This window comes from Pristiophorus japonicus, chromosome 15 (assembly GCF_044704955.1).
Source record: "Pristiophorus japonicus isolate sPriJap1 chromosome 15, sPriJap1.hap1, whole genome shotgun sequence".
In the NCBI taxonomy this organism is placed as follows: domain Eukaryota; kingdom Metazoa; phylum Chordata; class Chondrichthyes; family Pristiophoridae; genus Pristiophorus; species Pristiophorus japonicus.
The window spans coordinates 150,837,698-150,858,666 of record NC_091991.1 but is presented as its reverse complement, the minus strand read 5'-3'; the positions used below and the strand labels follow the sequence as shown (position 1 = coordinate 150,858,666).

At 44.1% G+C, this 20,969-nt stretch overlaps 1 protein-coding gene and 1 long non-coding RNA gene across 2 annotated transcripts in view; one reads left to right on the top strand and one right to left on the bottom strand.

The window, feature by feature from the left end:
- The first annotated feature begins 10,492 nt into the window (after positions 1–10,492).
- Positions 10,493–14,799, top strand: LOC139281132 (uncharacterized). The gene is made up of 3 exons (XR_011596831.1): positions 10,493–10,692; positions 12,469–12,631; positions 14,142–14,799. It is a non-coding gene; the product is annotated as an uncharacterized lncRNA (long non-coding RNA).
- Positions 14,266–20,969, bottom strand: part of b9d1 (B9 protein domain 1) — a 36,697-nt gene continuing 29,993 nt past the window's right edge. Inside the window, exons 6-7 of the mRNA XM_070901104.1 lie at positions 16,276–16,343; positions 14,266–15,270 (exon numbers count right to left, since the gene is read on the bottom strand). Of these exons, the coding sequence (XP_070757205.1) occupies positions 15,155–15,270; positions 16,276–16,343 (184 nt within the window). The 3' untranslated portion in view covers positions 14,266–15,154. The remainder of the gene's footprint in view (positions 15,271–16,275; positions 16,344–20,969) is intronic.

The following is a 20,969-nucleotide window of genomic DNA, read 5'->3' as shown; positions in this document are numbered from 1 at the left end:
CTTCCACTCTTAGCATGAATTCTTAGGTGGCTGTACAGTCCAATACGAGAACCACAGTTTCTGTCACAGGTGGGACAGATAGTCGTTGAGGGAAAGGGTGGGCAGGGAGCCTGGTTTGCCGCATGCTCCTTCCGCTGCCTGCGCTTGATTTCTGCATGCTCTCGGCGACGATACTTGAGGAGCTCAGCGTCCTCCCGAATGCACTTCCTCCACTTAGGGCGGTCTATGGCCAAGGACTCCCAGGTGTCAGTGGAGATGCCGCACTTTATCAGGGAAGCTTTGAGAGTGTCCTTGTAACGTTTCCTCTGCCCGCCTTTGGCTCGTTTGCCATGGACGAGTTCCGAGTGGAGCGTTTGCTCTTGGAGTCTCGTGTCTGGCATGCAAACTATGTGGCCTGCCCAGCGGAGCTGATCAAGTGTGGTCAGTGCTTCAATGCTGCGGATGTTGGCCTGGGCGAGGACGCTAATGTTTGTGCATCTGTCCTCCCAGGGGATTTGCAGGATCTTGTGGAGACATCGCTGGTGGTATTTCTCCAGCGACTTGAGGTATCTTCTGTACATGGTTCACTTCCCTGAGCCATACAGGAGGATGGGTATTACTACGGCCCTGTAGAACATGAGCTTGGTGACAGTTTTGAGGGACTGATCTTCAAACACTCTCTTCCTCAGATGGCCGAAGGCTGCACTGGCGCGCTGGAGGCGGTGTTGGATCTCATCATCAATGCCTGCTCTTGTTGATAGGAGGCTCCCGAGATAGGGGAAGTGGTTCACGTCCAGGGCCACGCCGTGAATCTTGATGTTTGGGGGGGGGGCAGTGCTGTGCGGCGAGTACAGGCTGGTGGAGGACCTTTGTCTTACTAATGTTTAGCTTAAGTCCCATGCTTTCATACGCCTCGGTAAATACGTCAACTATGTCCTGGAGTTCAGCCTCTGCGTGCACAGACGCAGGCGTCGTCCGCGTACTGTAGCTCGACGACAGAGATTGTGGTGGTCTTGGACCTAGCCTGGAAACGGCGAAGGTTGAACAGCTTCCCACTGGTTCTGTAGTTTAGCTCCACTCCAGCGGGGAGCTAAACTACACAATTGTTTACATATAAACCTGTGAATAATGGCGGAAAGATAAAGAGCACCCAGTCCACCCCACACAACTGTGACACCCCCTCCACCAAAACATTCTACACTCCATCCCAACCAGAGCCATGTGATCTCCTAGCAGAGGCCAAAACCAGATTAAAAACCCAGGCCAATTGGGGGGAAAAAAACCTGGGGAAATTCCTCTCTGACCCATCCAGGCGATCAAAACTAGTCCAGGAGATTCGCTGCAGTACTTACCATCGTATCTCCGCCAGCCAACAAGAGGTTATCGAGTCTAATCCCACTTACCAGCTCGAGGTCTGTAACTCTGCAGGTTACGGCACTTCAAGTGCCCATCCAAGCACCTTTTAAATGTGTTGAACGTTTCTGCATCCACCGCCCTTCTAAGCAGTGAGTTCCAGACCCACAGAACACTGCGAGAAGAAACCTCCCCTCAAATCCCCTCTGAATCTTCCACCATCTATGCCCCTTCCTAATTGACGCCTCCAACAAGGGAAATAGGTCTGTGCTATCCACTATATCCAGGCCCCTAAAAAATTTTGTACACCTCAATGAGGTCTCCCCTCGACGACTTCTGTTCCAATGAGAACAAACCCAGTTTATCCAATCTGCCCTCATAGCTAAGATTCTCCATTCCAGGCAGCATCCTAGTAAATCTCCTCTGCACCTTCTCTAATGCAATCACATCCTTCCTATAATATGGTGACCAGAACTACACGCAGTGCTCTAGTTGTGGCCGAACCAGAGTATTATACAATTTAGGCATAACCTCCCTGCTCTTGTATTCTATGCCTCGGTCAATAAAGGCAAGCATTCCATATGCCACCTTATCCACCTGGCCTGCTACTTTCAGGGATCTGTGGACAAGCACTCCAAGGTCCTTTTGTTCATCTACACTTTTAAGTGGCCTGCCCTTTAATGTGTATACACTTTTCTTATTAGCCCTCCCAAAGTGCATTACTTCACACTTCTCCGAATTAAGTTCCATTTGCCACTAGTCTGCCCATCTGACCAGTAGGTTAATATTCTCCTGCAGTCCATGACTTTTCTCTTCATTATCAACCACACAGCCAATTTTAGTGTCATCTGCAAACTTCTTAATCATACTCCCTATATTCAAATCTAGATCATTTGATGTATACCACAATAAGCAAGGGACCCAGTACTGAACCCTGCGGAACCCCACTGGAAACATTCTTCCAGTCACAAAAACATTCATCAACCATTACCCTTTGCTTCCTACCTCTAAGCCAATTTTGGATCCAACTTTTCACTTTGCCCTGGATCCCATGGACTTTAACCTTCGTGACCAGTCTGTCATGTGGGACCTTATCAAAAGCTTTGCTAAAGTCCATATACACTACATCATAAGCACTACTCTCATCGAACCTCCTGGTTACCTCCTCAAAAAATTCAATCGGGTTCGTCAAACACTGTCTTCCCTTAACAAATCCGTGCTGAATGTCCCTAATTAATCTTTGCCTTTCCAAATGTAAATTTATCCTGTCTTTCAGGATTTTTTCCAATAATTTTCCCACAACTGAGGTTAGGCTGACAGGCCTGTAATTACTCGGCGTATCCCTTTCTCCCTTCTTAAACAAGGGTACCACATTAGCAGTCCTCTGGCACCATACCCAAATCCAATGAGGACTGGAAAGTGATGGTCAAGACCTCTGCTATTTCCTCTTTACTTCGCTCAACAGCCTGGGATGCATTTCATCCAGTCTACTTTCAAAGCTGCTAAACCCCTTAATACTTCCCCTCTCTGTTTATTTCATCCAGAATTTCACACTCCTCCTTGATAGTATCTGTGTTGCCCCTTTCCTTTGTGAAAACAGATGCAAAGTATTCATTAAGAACCATACCAACATCTTCTGCCTCCACACATGGTCTCTAATAGGCCCTACCTTTTCTTTAGTTATCCTCTTAGCCATAATACATTTATAGAACATCTTTGGGTTTTCCTTGATTTTACTAGCCAAGAATTTTTCATGCTCTCTCTTAGCATTCCTAATATCCTTTGTAATTTTACCTCTTAACTTTCTATATTCCTTCTAAGATTCTACAGTATTTAGCTGTCGGTATATGACATAAGCTTCCCTTTTTCTCTTTATCCTCCCCTGTAAGTCCCTGGATATCCTGGGGGCTCGAGAATTTTTATTTCCACCCTTTTTCTTTGAGGGCACATGTGTGGCCTGAGCCTTCCGGAACTCCTCCTTGAATGTCTCCTCCTGTTCTAATCTAATTTACCCACAAGTAGCTGTTTCCAGTCCACTGCGGTCAAATCACTTCTCAACTTGCTAAGTTAACTTTTCCCCAAGGTGGTACTTTTATTCACTGGTCTATCCTTGTCCTTATCCATAACTAACTTGAATCTGACTGAATTATGGTCATTGGTATCCAACTGCTCTCCCACTAATACCCCTTCCACCTGCCCAGCTTCATTCCCAAAACTAAATCCAAAACAGCCCCCTCTCATGTTAGGCTTGTTACATACTGACTAAAAAAGTTCTCTTGAATGTATTTTAAGAATTCTGTACCCTCTATACCCTTCACACTATATTTGTTTAAATATGGGCGCTGGAAACAAGTCATTGATGACGCTGGGTAGGCCACATTGCCCGCATGCCAGATACGAGACTCCCAAAGCAAACGCTCTACTCTGGCTTGTTTGCCGTGAAGGAGTTCAAAGGTGGGCAAAGGAAACATTACAAGGACACCCCCAAAGCCTCCCTGATAAAGTGCAACATCCCCACTGACACCTGGGAGTCCCTGGCCAAAGACCACCCTAAGAGAAGGAAGTGCATCGGGGAGGGCGCTGAGCACCTTGTCGCTGAGAGCATGCGCAGGCAGCGGAAAGAGCGTGCGGCAAACCTGTTCCACCCACCCTTTTCCTCAGCGACTATCTGTCCCACCTGTGACAAGGATTATGGTTCTCATATTGGACTGTTCAGCCACCTAAGTACTCATATTAAGAGTGGAAGCAAGTCTTCCGAGGGACTGACATGATGATGATTATATTTGTCCCAATCAATATTAGGATAGTTAAAATCCCCTACTATTACTACTCTATGGTTTTTGGACTTCACAGCAATTAGTGATAATCCATATCATACAATCCATGCATTACTTGCTGTGTTCTCTTTGTGGAATATAAAGAGTGCAGGAAGGTCAAGGTGTCATTTCAATATTGTGCCCTGAATTTCCATTTTTGCATCGGGTTGGGAACACGATGTTCTGAGCGATGCACTGATCAGAGCGACTTTGACTTAATTGAAAAACTTGTGTGCGTTTTCTGGCCCTATTAAATAGTGTGGGTCTGATGACGTCATCGATGACTTGTTTCCAGCGCCCATATTTAAAGCAGCTTTGCATTCAATTCATTTGAATGTTGCCAGAGATGAGAAGAAGGTGTCAAAGAAAGGCCACAGTACAGCTAAAACTTTGGAAGGATGGATAGCCAAAGGCAGAGGCCTGCACCACGGTTCTGATTCTTCCTTGCATACTCTTGTGGAGACTATTCGAGCACGCAGGGAGGTCCTCTTCCCTGCTAATCGGCAAATGAGACCACACACAAGCAAATAAACAGCCTGGCTAGATATAGCTGAGGTGGTCAGCAGCAGGGATGTGGTGAGGGGGACCTGGATGCAGTGCAGGAAGCGCTTCAATGATCTTGAGGTTAGGAAAGGTGAATGCAATGCCACACTTGCTCTTATCCTGAAGTGCCTGTTAGCACACTCCATCATTCTGCCTTTCTAAGCCTACTCCTGCACATCATTCCTCACACCAACCTACCTTGCACGTCCACCCATCTATCTCTATGTACTTACATCCCCATCTGACTAACCACCCCTCACACTCGCCCTCATCCTAATGCAATCATAGCAAGTAACACCACAGAAGGAGGCCATTTGTATTGGCACCCCACTCCCTTTTAGTCACCCTCTACATATGTAAGCCATCCATTCCTTACACTCATTCCATCACTCTCACTCAAACTTCTCTTTCCCTCCTTGCAGGAGAAGAGAGCCCACTAAAACAGGGAGAGGGAGACAACCGGAGGTGGTCCTTCAGTAATTGCACATCTCACAGCAGCAGAGGCGCTGGCTCTGGAAATTTTGGAGCTCTAGAGACGCTGGTGGTAGGAAACGGAGGCAGGGGGGACATCCCAGCAACCTGTTGAAAGAATCATATCTCATAAAGCCACGTGGCATACAACAGTCACCCACTGATGTTAACAGTCAGTGAAATGTCATCATGTGCATAATGGTAACATTACCCAGTTTTATTATAACACTTCGAATTCATCTCTTTGCACTTCCACGGGTCCATCAACTGGGCCCCCCACTGTCCAGCCAGAGGAGGAAGACGACTCAAAGGAACCTTCTGCTTCTGAGGGTGCAGCGTCAGCAGACCCAAATCCAGCCAGTGCCAGCGCAGATACGCACACCTCAGTGGGTCCTTTGCATCATAGAGTGGAGTTGTCACCTGGTGTCTCACAACTAGGCAAGAGCAGGTGGTGTTGACAGAGACAGCAGTCGAAACTCCTCACCGGAGGACACAGGGCACTCCAAGCTCTGCTGAGCTGCATGCAGATGCTGAACCCCGGGAAAGAGGGTGATCTTGGAGGGGTAGTAACAATTGCATAAGGCTCTGGTACCTTTTGCAGCTGCAATTTCTGCAAATCTGCAGAGAATGGAGGAGTCCATCTCCAACATGAGCACCACCATGTTGCAGGCGATGACGATGATATGCTCTTCCATTGAAAGGATGGCCACCTGCATGCAGCAGCAAATGCGCTAGTCACATGACCATGTTAACTGGACAACAGTTGGCAGGTGCTCATTGATCTCCTCTCAAGGAGGAAGAATTAGTAGAACATGTGGCTGCATTGGAACAAGTTAAGTAAATCTGGCCATGATGAGGCCCTCCCGGGAAGCAAATGTGCACTGCTGCTGGTGGCATCTGCATCTTGGGTTCCTCCTCCTGCTCATCTTCCACCTGCTCGTCCTCCTCCTGTGAAGAGGCTGTGTGCTGTCACCAAAATCTTTATGCAGCTCCAATCCTCTCTGCTGCGCTATGTTATGCAACACACAGTAGGTGACGATTCCGGATACCCCAGCTGGTGCGTACAGAAGGGCTCCTCCAGATCTGTCAAGGCATCTGAAGTGCATCCTCGGCATGCTTATTGCTTGTTCTATGATACATCGGTGGAGATGTGGCCCTCACTATCACGCTCCTCAGCCTCAGAACTTGGCCTCCTCAGGGATGTCATGAGCTATGTCTTCAGTAGATAGCCTTTGTCACCCAAGCAGTCAGCCAGTAACTCTGTTTGGAGGTGCTCAGATCTGAGGGAGGATGGACTGATGCAGCACAAAAGAGTCATGACAGCTGCCAGGGAATCTGGCGCGCACATGCATAATCATCTTTTTATGTTTGCAGACGCACTGTACATTGAGGGAATGGAAGCCTTTGCAGTTCACAAATACTCCTGGGTGATGATGGGGGTGCCTTCATGGCTACATATGTGCAGTCGATAATGCTCTGCCCCTGTGGAAAGCCAGCAAATGCCACAAAGCCAAGCGCCTTAATACTGGCCTTATCAGTGGAAATGTTAATATAATTGGTGGACTTGTGAAACATGGCGTCGGTCACCTGGGTGATACATCTGTGGGCGGCCGATCTGTGAGATCCCTCAAACATCTGCTGCAGATCCCTGGAAGGAACCTGAGGCGAAGAAGTTGAGAGAGTGGTGGTGATTTTGACAATCACTGAGGAATGTCCACTAGAACATCTGGGCAGCAAGCTACGAACATCTGCGACGACCTGGCATGATGGCCTAAACCTCCTGAAGCACTGCTGCTCAGTCATGGTGAGGAAACTCATTCACTGATTGTATACCTTGTATTAGGGATATAGCCTTCGGCGCGCTGCAATCTTGTGGTGCCCCCCTCTTTCCTGTGGAGCATGAGGTCATTGAAGAGAAGACTGCTGTGGTTATTGCTGCTGTTGGTCAGTCAGATTCTGAGGACCAAGGTGGGCTCTATTTTTGCCATCATTGGGCGGTGTATTTTTGTCATCCACTGATTTTTTTTTTGAGCAATCAAGATTTTGCAATTTTCCTCAAAGTTTGTACTCTGGTGGTGACTGTCAACGCCGATTTTTTGTGCGCGAGATTTTTGGGCATAGTTCTGGTTGAAAATTGATTACCGTGCCATTTTTGGCCCTTTAACCGATTTTCGCCAACCATTTTTTTCAGGGCGGCGCACAGTGGGCTTAAGTACCAATCAGAAAAACCCTACATTAGCTTCAGGAAATCAGCGCTGAGTATATTTTTGAGTTTTTGGAGCGAGGAAAGAAGATAATTTAAGACACAAATTCATGATGATTTTTGCAGAGGGAACTCGGAAAGTTCATTTTTCCCACAGAATGTTTTTGAGAATGGGCAAATTGCGATTCCACCCCACCACACCACTGAATCTCTGCTTACGGGGCTCTAGGCATTGGTCGGAGGATTGCCTGCCGGCCGAAGGATCGCTCCCTTGGCCGGACACAAGCACAGGAGCTCCAAAGCGCCGAGATCCTGCATTTCTGTCCGGCCGAGGGAGCTCCGAACTGTGCATAGGAGATGGCATAACACGGCAGCAAACATAGGCATTTCGGCACAAGCTATAATTAAATTGCCATAAATGTGTCTCGTCTCCATAGAGACAGAGCTTAGTTCTGCGCATGCACGCAGACCAGGGTGTGGTCCGTTCTGCTAGGGCGTCACCCAGCAAAGGTGTGTGTGCTGTGCTTCAGTAAGTCTTACAATAACAAGAATAACAAAGTTAAGAATAATAATTATGGGTGCACATTTTACTATGCCTCATGTAGTAAAGTTGGTTTACATGCATGGCATTTGGAGGCTACGATGATGCCATCATCGCAGAAACCAGATCGCTCAGGCATTAATGGGGAGGAGGCCATATCCTGATCAAATCTACAGAGACAGGCGCTCATACCTACACCTGAGTGAGGCAGACTGCATTCACAGGCTGCGATTTAGAAAGGAGGTCATCACCGAGATCTGCCAGCTAATCAGGTAAGCACTACAACCAAGAAGTGGCAGAGGACTGCTTTACCTGTGGAAGTGAAGGTCACTGCAGCACTTACCTTCTATGCTTCTGGCTCATTTCAAGCAGCAACTGGGGACGTGCTGCATCACACAGTATGCCATGCATTGCTGCATTCGACAGTTCATCAATTTCCCTATGACCACGCAGACCAATGCGAGACAGGGCTGTGGAGTTCTCCAGAATTGCTGGCTTCCAAAAGGTGCAGGGTGTGATCGACTACCAATATCTCTTGAGAGTACCTTTGGACAACTCTGAGGTTCATTGCAACAGAAAAGGGTTCCATTCCCTAAATGTGCAACTCGTCTGCGACGATCTGCTTTGGATCATGGCAGTGGATGCCAAATACCCAGGTAGTGTCCATGATGCTTTCACCCTATGCGAGAGTGTTATATCTACCATATCTACCATGTTTCAGGAGCTGCCAGAAGGGCACAGCTGGATGCTTTGGGACAAAGGGTGCGGGCTCGCCACCTGGCTTATGAGCCCCCCCACCACGCAATCCCTGCACTGAGCCAGAGCGTCGGTACAACATGCCGCATACACGACATGGAGCATCATAGAGCGGACAATTGGCGTACTGAAGCAGCATTTCCGATGCCTGGACCGCTCTAGAGGCTACCTGCTATACGCCCCTCACCACGTCGGTCAGTTCACTGTCATGTGCTACATGCTGCACAACTTGGCCATCATGAACATTGAAGATCCTCCTGAGGGGACGGGGGGGAGGAGGAGGAGGACCAGCAGCAGGAGGAGCAGGATGATGACCTCATTCCACCACCTCAACCCGAAGGACGACGGCAGAGGAGGCGACCTCATGCACCTATAGCCATAGCTAAAGACTTGCGTCAGCAGCTAATCCGTGATTGCTCTGCTGCCTAAAGGCTAAACGGCCCGACAATGTTGACTCTTTGTACCTGTTAGTTTGAAAAAATAATGTACGTCATACGTATGTAATGTGTTGGTTTATATTGCTTTAATTAAAAAAATAATGTCGTGTTGGGTTATGTTGCTTTAAAATATTTAGGTTTATTAAACATTTGTACAGTTTTACTTAACTTTAATAAAAATATTTATTTTAAACTTTTTAATGAAGAAAATAACAAGTAGTAGCAACAAACAAATAATCTCTAGCTGCAGCCATCTCTCTCTCTCTCCTCCCCCTTATTCAAAGCCCTGAGTGCTGTGTGCCCCTCTTGCCCCTGTTATTGCCTCTACCCCTACCCATTGTCTCAGACTTCTGCTTCCTCACCATGACCCCAAGGTTTTTTCTGCTTTCTGCGCGAAGGCACATTTGTTGTTGGTGGGATTGGACAGAGACAGACCTAGCAGACAGCATTGTGGAAGGCCCAGGTTCATCGTCTGACTCTTCTTCAGCCTGTGGATGAACTCCCGGCACACTACCTAACTTTGGTCTAGGGATTGAAAAGTGAGTGTCAGCAGTTGATGCTGCTAATTGCTGTTGGGCAATGACAGCCTGGGTGTGTCCACTTATTGCAGCAATCATCTCCGACATACCCTCCCTCATCTCCGACATCCCCTCCCTCATTTGTCCTAACATTGCTCCCATTCTTCCCGACAGTGTTGCTACTTCCACTGAAAGCCCCCCTAATTCTACCCTTACCCCACCCATAGTGGTCAGGAGTGATCTGGTTAGCTCAGTGCTCACCCTATTCATTCCCATATCCCCTACATCCTGCATTTCAGGTTGAGTTCTCCTTCCCACTCTCCTCGGCTGTCTCCCAGCTGTGGCTTGCTGCAACCCACTGGGACCCACAGCCTCAGACTCTATCCCATGAAATGTCGCATCGGTTGTATCGCTCAGCAAAGGGCTTGGCATCCTCAGGGGGTTCACCGGCTCCAGTTGCAATGTAACCATCTCATGATTTGGGTCTTCCTGCTGCCCTTCATTGTCCAGCTCATCCTCGTCCTGAAGTTGATGAAGAATATCTGGACTGGCGGCTTCCTGATCTTCTGCTTCAGCTTCTGTCTCTTCCTGATGCGCAACATCTTCAAAACATAACAGAGCAGATGTTTGGTTGGCGGGAGGGGGCAGGGTCACCGCACCACGCACACCACACTCTCTCTCTTTTGGCTCCTTCTCCTTCCTTTGGATCCATCTTTTGCAGCCAAAATTTAAATGTCCAGGTCCAGCTCCAGCTCCGATCTGAATGTGTTCTCACAAGCTGCTGAGCCAGACCAGGAAGTTCTCTGTGGATGCGTGGACACACACGTGGAAAGTTTTTTTTTTCCGGCGCATGCTCACTGACTTTTCGGCGCACACTTGAAGCTCCACCCCAAATTTAACTTCGGGTACCGCAGCACCAAAATTAAATTTTACTTTGGTGAAATTTGTATTTTTTTTTTTTTCGGTGCAAACGGGCTAAAAAAAATCAGCTGTACATCCTCCTAGGCGCCAAAAATCGGCAAAGAGGAAAATAGAGCCATATAAGCAGCACGCATGCTGATGTTGACGATGGCAGGTATAGTAGCGATCTGAGGGCCAATTCCTTACTGTTCTAATATTGACTAGATATGTGCTGAGAGTGGCTTCTGAGGTTGTAGAAATGACCTGCAAACTCCAAAAACCTAAATCTGTGCACAAAATGGAGTCAGTTCCTTAGGCAACTAATGTGGTGTAAGGTGTGCATATTTGTGGTATTCCTAGCTGTTAATTAATGCCCTCGCACGATGAACACTGAGCTTCCGCCTCCCCTTCACAGGTGAGGTTCCTGAGTTCCGTGTTCATGCCGTTAAATTCAGAAGCTGCAGTTAAAAACCCTGTTAAGGGTCTCCTAACAAGCATTTGATGAGTTGAATTAGGTTGCCCGCCTCTGCAGATTGGGTCCATGGCATACTGGGAAACATGCCCGAGTTAAAGGTGCAAGGAGGCGGGATGATGGCAGGGTTCTGACATGCTGCCTATTTCTGCAATTTTTGCGGCCGCCCGCCTCCAAACCTGAATTATTTTCAGTTGTGTCACAGCCATTTTGGGGGATTCTAAAGCTGGGAAGGTAATGAACCTTTTAGTTAATTTATTTTAATTAGTGGTTAAAAAAAAATCAGTGAACCCGTTGCAAGTAATGTTTTTAGACTTGTTTTTACTATTCCCTAAAGCCTCTGACTCTTCCTAACAGATGTTTGGAAGTGGCTGTTTGTGGCTAACAAGGCAATGTTGTTTCCTTGAGTGCGTTTTCTAAATGTCCATTTTTTTCATTGCAATCTTTCTTCAGCTTTAGTATGTATAATACACAATGCTGCCCTATTCTCACTTTGCAAGTCAATCTGGCAATTCCAGTTCATTCATGAAGTTAATGGCCCGGATATTACGAGGCCTATGACAGCGTAAGCATGCGCGAAAATTCAGAACTTGTAATGTGTCAAGTTTCTCCTTGACAGATCGTACCCATCCACTACAAATGCACTTTCACTGGCAGGGTTGGGCCCAACTGCTGCACAGCGAATACCCACCAAACCCTTACGCCTGGTAAACAAAGGCATTAAGGCTTTTTTTAAAACCAGCATAAGGGTTAAAATAAATGTCAAAATATATATATTTTAAATGATTTACATATTCACTTACATAGAATCATAGAATGGTTACAGCACTGAAGGAAGCCATTCGGCCCATCGAGCCCATGCCGACTCTCTGCAAGAGCACTTCAGCTCGTCCCACTCACCTGCTTTTAAAATTAATTTAGGTTATTTTTGTCCTGTTTATAAATGTTTGAATTTATTTTTCAAAACATTTTTATTTTAAATGTTTAAAGGGTATTTATTAGGTGATTTCTATTATGCTTAATGGGGATTCCATATGTAAATGAAATCCCCATAAGCATAATATGAATCCCCCTTTGTCATTGGTTAGTCTGGCCCACGTGATCCCAGGGATGCTTGTGAATTGCAAGAGTCCGAAGCTCAGGAGACAACAGGTAAGTACAGAGTTCTCTTGCGGTTCGGAGGCGTACATGGGCGGCAAGCCTCCAACCGCAATTTCCAGGCCAATATTTCATAGGTTTGGTGATATGACTGTTCCAAAATGAATTGCATAGTAATAAAAGCTGTGCAGCAGCATGTTTGCAAAGCTCCTCAGATATGCCAGACTAACTCAGCACAAGACCACTGTCATGAAAAAGTATTCGGCAAACTTTAAAAAAAATCTTGGGAGTAGCCCTATGTCATATGTAACAGAGGTAGCGATGCTTTGCAACACAAGTGTTTCATGTCCTTAACAGAAAAACATTGTCAAATATTTTCAGAAATATTATGGGTTGATTTTACCTGGGAGCGGGATTGATTGCCGCGAAACGATCCGGCTCTCTACAACGAGTCCTCGGAGATCACCTGACGGCGGGAATCAGGAGGTGGCTGGATGGCGGGAGACAGCAACTGGGATCCGAGGTAACGGTCCCAGGCTCTAAGGTAAGTGGTGGGGCGGAGGGAGGGCATTATTGTCAGGGAATGGGGGAAGCCCAGGTGCTGCGAAGGCCCAATGTTTACTTGTGGAGCACTGCTCCTGCATTTTATTGTAGAGAATGCTATTTGAATAATTCCTCAATAATCTAGACCCTGACGAGTTATTTTGTCTTGTCCAGAACAGTAGAACTAGAGGCCAAAACCTGCAATTGAAGGGGAGTAAAAACTAGTCCGTGGAAATAATATTTCAGTGAGCGAGTGTTCAATCTATAGAACAGGCTCCCTGGAGAGATGATAGAAGCAGTTTGTATTGATTCATTCAAATCATTTTTTTCAGAATATTTTGGGATTCAGTAATGAGTAATTTTAGACAAGTGACTTTGACCCATGGTTCCCAAAGCTATTCACCACTGGGGTTTTCCTTGCAACATCATGTCACCTCTCCACACAAGTTACTGTGCTTCCTAACTTAATGTTATCTCTTATGCTTCCCCCCTCCCACATTGTATCACGCATCTTTTAGAGGTCATAGTGTACTCTAAACTGGGGCAATTTGTTTCCTGTTCTTCATGCCAACTTCCAGTTCTCCAAATACAGTAACCAATGTCATCTCGCTCAGCATAATACTTCTCTAAGGTGGCTCCGTTGGGGAAAAGTAACTATTTACATTGCCTATTAAATTAAATGAAGACTGATGGGTAGTGCCAGTCTGGTAAAAGCCTCAATTTCTCCTCCTCCAAATCTTAATACAGATAGTCAGATGGTGTCATAGCTGACTCTCACCTGAGAGTTTTGGGTTCAAGTCCCACTCCAGAGACTTGAGCACAAAAATCTAGGCTGACACTGCAGTGTAATGCAGTACTGAGGGAGTGGTGGACGTAAAATATCCCATGGCACTATTTCGAAGAAAGGCAGCGGAGTTATCCCTGGTGTCCTGGCCAATATTTATCCCTCAATCAACATCGCAAAAACAGATTATCTGGTCATTATCATATTGCTGTTTGTGGGAGCTTGCTCAAATGTGGCTGCTGTGTTTCCTGCATTACAATGGTGACTACACTTTAAAAGTACCTCATTGGCTGTAAAGTGCTTTGGGACGTCCGATGGTCATGAAAGGTGCTATATAAATGCAAGTCTTTTCTTGTGTGTGAAATCTGAGAACAGTCCTAATAATAACACACATGGATAGTCTCTTTAATAAATTGTGTTTTTTTTAAAGAAGTTATTAATTCCTTGTATAAAACACACTGAATATAGATTTACCATGTAAAATGCACAATGTATCATTACTATAGTTGCTGGGTAAGCCTTAACAACGCAGTTCAAATTCTTGTAAAATTCAGACAATAAAATCAGATTTTTAAACTTCAATTAGTTTTGGATTGAATTGTAGTCATTTGTTATATCAAATTACATCAAAAAACATTATCAATCAATGAATGTATTTAGACATTTGAGCATGCTGATTAAGCACTTCATCCAGTCAAGATGTGGACCCCGTTTACCTATTTTTCAGATATGGGACTGGATGATGCCTTATCCTTTCACCTCTTGGCTAGCAGTGAGTCATAGGCAAGAGCGCTACTACTGAGCAATGGCTAACGCCGGTCAGAGATATTTTGTGAAAAGACTGAGGCATGTTGTTGGAACACAGACTTTATTCTACATCTGATGTGGGCAAGTCCAAAGTTGGAGAGATTTTTCAGACAGTAACATTTTTTGTAACTTTACCTATGTGGCCTGGAAGAGATTTTGTTTTAATGTATATCATGCTAGTCATAATGTCAGGTTCAGCTTACAAAGCGGATAGCTTTTCATCAAGGTGGTAACTTTGATTGGCAGCTTGGTTGAACAATCCTCAACATGTAGAATTAAGAAAGGATCAGTGGACAAGCTTTGCTTCTCTCTCTCTCCTTATGAAGCAGAAAAGTGAAATGTTGTGAGAGACAAAATGTTTACTCTTGGACAGGGAGATTGAGTAACTCTAGACTATACCTACGTGTACCAAAGGTTAGATGGTGGGCTCAAGGGCAGTTAATAGTCATAAAGCCATATATTTTGTTATTTTATGGTACAATGATCTTTGGGAGTTGATTGAATGGCGTTGTGAATACTGTATTGTGTTCATTCATATGATTCATGCTAAATAAACCAACATGTTGTGTGATGTTCAATCCTGAAGTGCTTTTCTGGGAGGAGAACACAGGTGCAATATATCGAGATACAAAAGGAGTCTATGTTATGATCCCAGGGTGACACTGTCATTTATCAGTAGATGCTTTCCTGATCATAGGGGATGTGACGAGATCTATTTCAAGGAGTGACTGGTGACACTGAGCCTGATATCTACTGCAGAGCTGTGAAATTTGGAACGCTGCATGTATGTTATAAAACAGTGTCTTCTGTTCAAGGATTGGTCAATAGTTCAGTATAAACAGAAATACAATTCAAATATCTATTATACAGGATAGTGTCAACCAATTAGAAATTCAACTTTTATTTCCTGTTATCTTCAGGCTGGAATTCCATTTAGACATCAGACAATACAGGATTAGTGGGGATTGAATCATATCCAAGTTTCTTCAAGTCCTTGGTGATAATGTTGAAAGAGATGGTAACATAGCCTTGTGACAGAACCCTTGTAACTAAAAGTGCAAAAAGAAAAACATAATACATGTGAATATTGTTCCTTTTTTTGTTTCCATCAACACAATTGCTGTAAAAGTTTGAAACTTATAAATGAATATATGAGGTTAAATACAAGGAATGATTTTGCAAGTAATCAGAAAGAATGTTATTACAGGTTCACTTTGCAACATCATTGAATTGCCACAATGCAAAGGAATTCTCCCTTTTATCTCATCCTACCATGTGTAGCCTCCATAGGGAAAGATCAGTATTTTAAATGAAAAGGCATTTGTCTTGAATATTATGGGCGGTAGGGTAGGCAGATTGAGTTACAACAACTTAACATTAAAGTATACCAACAGTGCAAAAGCTTGCCAAAAGTGACTTGAAACAAAGTTGTTTAAAAAAGTAATTCTGGTGATGTCACCATGTGATATGGTTGTGTAGTATCTCTGTTTCTCAGGTCACTTCATCTAGCCAACTGTAAGCAGTAGAATCTACATAAAATCCTTGAAGAAACTGAGGTACATTTTTTTTTAAAAGGCCTAAAACAAGAAAATCAAGATTGCAACATGAAGAAATCCCTTTACATATGATAACTAGTCATAAATATTACAAAGCATTAGTCATACCTACGCTGGAACATACAACACATCAGATGCACAAACAGTGGCAGTGAATTCAATTCTGAATTCCAGCCAAATACAAAACCTCCTATTTGATCATTCTTTCTGGAGCCTGATTAGTAATGTTCTTAACCATGGAAGCAATGAAGTAAAATGTGACTTTATAACATGACCTTTGCAAAAAAAATTCAAACTAGATGCTACGTTACTGTAATATGATGGCATGCCATTTATTTTTAATTTCTATAAAGGCAGAATTTTTCCGTGTTTGCAACATAAATTCAGACGTCACTACTTGTCAAATCATATGATTGATCACATGAAGCTGCCATCCCCTGTCCAGCATGGCAACCTCACTACCAACAACATGTAAACTGGACCTTCGTTGAGACAGACCTTCTCTTCCTTCTCCTTGTGCAACCACTTTAGGATCTGTGAATTCTGGACGTCTTCCCATGATCCAGCTAAACAAAAGAACAAAACAGAATGAGTACAAACATAATCTCTATTAGAGATCCAAATAAGATTGTTTCTTTGGGTAATAGAAGAGAAATTCCTGCTGATGTCCTGACTACTCAGCAAGCTTATTCACTATATAGCTGAGCCATGTAGACCGAGACACAAACTCTAGTCTGTGTAGGTAGCTAATCTCAGCCAGGGAAGTGACAGGATTAATGCATTTAATCTCAGCACCCTCTGGGATAGGCAGCAATGTTCCTTTTAAGCTGTGCAGTGCTCTGCAGGCCCGTGCAGCTGATGAGCTGACTTTTAAATAGAAAAACCACACACGTGGAATTTCGAATGGCCCACCCAGCCTGTTAAAGGGTCAAAAAAAATGAGAGGGAACATTGCTAGAGAGGGTTATCTACCCAGGGTTCCTTCTCACGGCCACCATCCACTCCTGTTGAAAGAATTCATGGCAGTGCGGAGCTGCCACCTATTATAGAAACCACCTGATTTTCATTTCAGGCGATTTCTATAATGGCCGGCCAATCCGCAATGCCAGTTTTACACCTGGGCTGTAAATTAAGAATCTAACCACGTCTATGGATATCAGGGATTCAGCACCGATGTGATCCAACCTGCATGTAAAATTATAGAATGGTTACAGCACGGAAGAAGGCCATTCGATATACGAGCCGATGCCGGTTCTCTGCAAGAGCACCACTCTCCCGCCCTTTCCCTGAAGCACTGCAGTTTTTTTTCTTTCAGGTACTTATCCAATTTCCTTTAGAAAGCAGTGATTGAGTCTGCCTCCACCACCCTTTCAGGCAGTGCATTCCAGATCCTAACCACTCGCTGTGTAAAAAAAATGTTTTTTCCTTATGTCGCCGTTGGATCTTTTGCTAATCACCTTAAATCTGTGTCCTCTGGTTCGCGACCCTACTGCCAATGGGAACAGTTTCTCTATGTACTCGGTCCAGACCCCTCATGATTTTAAACATCTCTATCAAATCTCCCCTCAATCTTCTCTGCCCTAAGGGGAACAACCCCAGCTTTTCCAGTCTAGCCACGTAACTGAAGTCCCTTATCGCTGGAATCATTCCCGTAAATCTTTTCTGCACCCTCTCGAAGGCCTTCACATCCTTCCTAAAGTGTGGTGCCCATAATTGGACACAATACTTCTGTTGAGGCCGAACCAGTGTTTTATGCAAGTTCATCATAATTTCAATGCTTTTGTACTCTATACATGAAGCCCAGGATCACGTATGCTTTTTTAACCGTTTTCTCAACCTGTCCTGCCACCTTCAACGATTTGTGCACATATACCCCTAGGTCTGACGAAGGGACATCGACCTGAAACGTTAACTCTATTTCTCTCCCCACAGATGCTGCCTGACCTGCTGAGTATTTCCAGCATTTTCTATTTTTATTTCAGATTCCAGCATCCGCAGTATTTTGCTTTTGTACCCCTAGGTCTCTGAGTTCATGTACCGTGTTTAGGATTGTACCCCTCAGTTTATATTTCCTCTCCTCACTCTCCTCATAAAATGTAGCATTTTACACTTTTCTGCGATAAATTTCATCTGCCACGTGTCCGCCCATTCCACCAACCCTATGTCGTCTTGAAGTCTATCACCATCCTCCTCATTGTTCACTATTCTTTCAAGTTTTGAGTCATCTGCAAATTTTGAAATTGTGCCCTGTACACCCATATCCAAGTCATTAATATACATCAAGAAAAGCAGTGGTCCTAGGACCAACCCCTGGGGGAACACCACTGTATACCTTCCTCAAGTCCGAAAAACAACCGTTCACCACTACTCTCTATTTCCTGTCACTTAGCCAATTTCTTATCCATGCTGTCACTATCCCTTTTATTCCATAGGCTTCAACTTTGCTGGCAAGCTTATTATGTGTCACTTTATCACAACGCCTTTTGGAAGTCCATGTACATCGCATTGCCCACATCAACCCTTTCTGTTACCTCATCAAAAAATTCGATCAAGTTGATTAAAGATGAATTGCCTTTAACAATTCAGTGTTGGATTTGTTCAAGTGACTGTTAATTTTGACCCTGATTATTGTTTCTAAAAACTTCTCCACAACCAATGTTAAACTGACCGGCCTATAGTTGCTGGGTTTGACTTTACACCCTTTTTTGAATAAGGGTGTAACATTTGCAATTCTCGAGTCATCTGGCACCACCAATTTTTAAGGAGGTTGGAATTGGAAGATTATGGCCAGTACTTTCGTGATTTCTTCTTTCACATTTCTCTGTGTCATAGGATGCATCTCATCTGGTCCTGGTGACATCTATTTTAAGTACAGTCAGCCTTCTAGTACTGCATCTTTATCAATTCTTATCCCATCCAGTATCTCCTCTACCTCCTTTATTATGTCTATGGCAGCATCTTCTTTCTCGGTGAAGACAGATGCAAAGTATTCATTTAGTACCTCAGCCATACCCTCTGCTTCCAAGCGCAGCTCTCTTTTTTGGTCCTTAATCAACCCCACCCTTCCTCTTACTACCCATTTACTATTTATATACCTATAGAAGGCTTTTGGGTTACCTTTTATGTTAGCTACCATTCTATTCTCATACCCTCTTTTTGCCCCTCTTATTTTCTTTTTCACTTCTCCTCTGAGCTTTCTATATTTAGCCTGATTCTCAGGTGTATTCTCGACCAGACATCTGTAATGGGCACTCTTTTTCTGCTTCCTCCTATCTCTTTCATCATCCAGGGAGCTCTGATTTTAGTTGCCCTTCCTTTCCCTCTTGTGGGAATGAACCGCGACTGTACCCAAACTAGTTCCTCTTTAAAGGCAGCCCATTGTTCCACTAGTTTTGCCTGCCAATCTTTGATTCCAATTTACCCGGGCTAGATCCATTCTCATCGCACTGAAATTTGCCTTCCTCCAATTAAAGTCTTTTTTCTCCAGATTGCTCCCTGTCCTTTTCCATAGCTAATCTAAATGTTATGATACTATAAAATCTATGACAATAGCTCAGCAGCATTCACTGTCAAAACACCCAAGTTGAATAATGACTTGGGCTAGGTGCCAGAGGATGATCAGTGCAATGAACCTGTATTCCTGCTAGAAATCAATTATCAGGAGACAATAAAGGGTTAGAAAACTGTGAATTTTAAATGTAAGTCATATTCAAACCCCTAGGGCTGGAAATGCAGCGATTTTGCGACCAAGTTTTTGGTGATATTTCACCTTTTTTGGCAAAAACCCGGTCAGAAAGTTCGGTGATGTTTTTGCCTGACGTGCAAGACTCGAAATATCACTGTTGCCAAAAATTTGGCTCTGTGCGCACCCGTATTTTGCGGGGAAAAGACCAACAGGGAAAAAGCTGCGTAGCAGCCTTTGGAGCAGCGGTAAGTATGAAGACCTGCAAAAAAGCTAAGTTAAAAATTTTTATTAATTCTTTTGCAGCGATTTTCTAGATAAGTATCTTGTAAATGTGTGAATTTTTTTTTTTCCAATTTATTTTTCGGTGTTTTTCCGCCCTCCCTAAGCCCAACTCGCAGCGGTATCGGCCTCGGACAAAGTTGCTGAAAGTCGCGGTTTGCGCTGCATATCCTCGTGCAATTTTTACCGCTGCGTAAATTAAACCTTGAATTTACGGCCTCCTAGCGATAGCGATGCGATAACGGTAATTTTGGCGAAGAAAAATACTGTTATTGCCGAGTTTCTAGCCCCTAGTGTTTTCCATTACTGTTGATAAAACTCGGACTTAAAATAATGCAGGAAAGTTTATATAATTAAATTTGGACTCTCATGGTAATTTGTGAAGCTTCTGATGTTTTAGGGTAAATAGTTTGTTATCACTTAGATCCACTCAAACTGTCTCCAGGACCTTTAGCAGGAAGCGTTTGCAGGATTGATCATGCTGCTCCAAATCATATCCCCTACTCATTTTGAATGCAGGGACATTACAAGCAGTCAACTCCCACCAAAATGCATCGATTAACTATAAAGGAAAAAGTAAAATGTCACAGGCCTTCAATCACATGATGGGACAAGTAAAAACCTAACACAAAATTTTGTTAGCAATCTGAAACCAGCACATTTTCTCCTCTTGTGAATTTGAAAACTTCCCCAGCTCAGAGCCGATAGCCATGAAAAACCAGGCAACATCAGGATGGGGAAAAAACCTCAAAGGAGTACATTTTAAAAAAACCTAGCCAAGTACAAAATCTCCTTTGGTTATTCTTTCTGCTCCCTGATTACCGATATTTTTAACCACGGAGGTACACATCAGAATAATGGGCCAAAAATTGTGGTCGGCGGCGTACTCCAGAGCAAACTTGCGCTCTGACGTTGCAAGTAGGAGGGCAGCATAATAGTCCATGGATCCCAGGGAAACAGCATGTCTGGAAGCGTACCTGGGATCACATGGGCCTGGTCCTCCGATCAGAACACAGATCGTATTTCATTCATTTAAATTACGACAATACTTCCTTACTACAGCCTTTAAAATGAATTACAGATTTAACTTTTATCATGGGAATCCAATTCATTATATACATAATTCACAATTCTAAACAAATACCTGCGCAGAAAGTTATGAAATGCAAACATTTTTTTTTAAAACCTGCAGCTTTAACATACACGAGGATTGCTTCTCATTAAAGCTT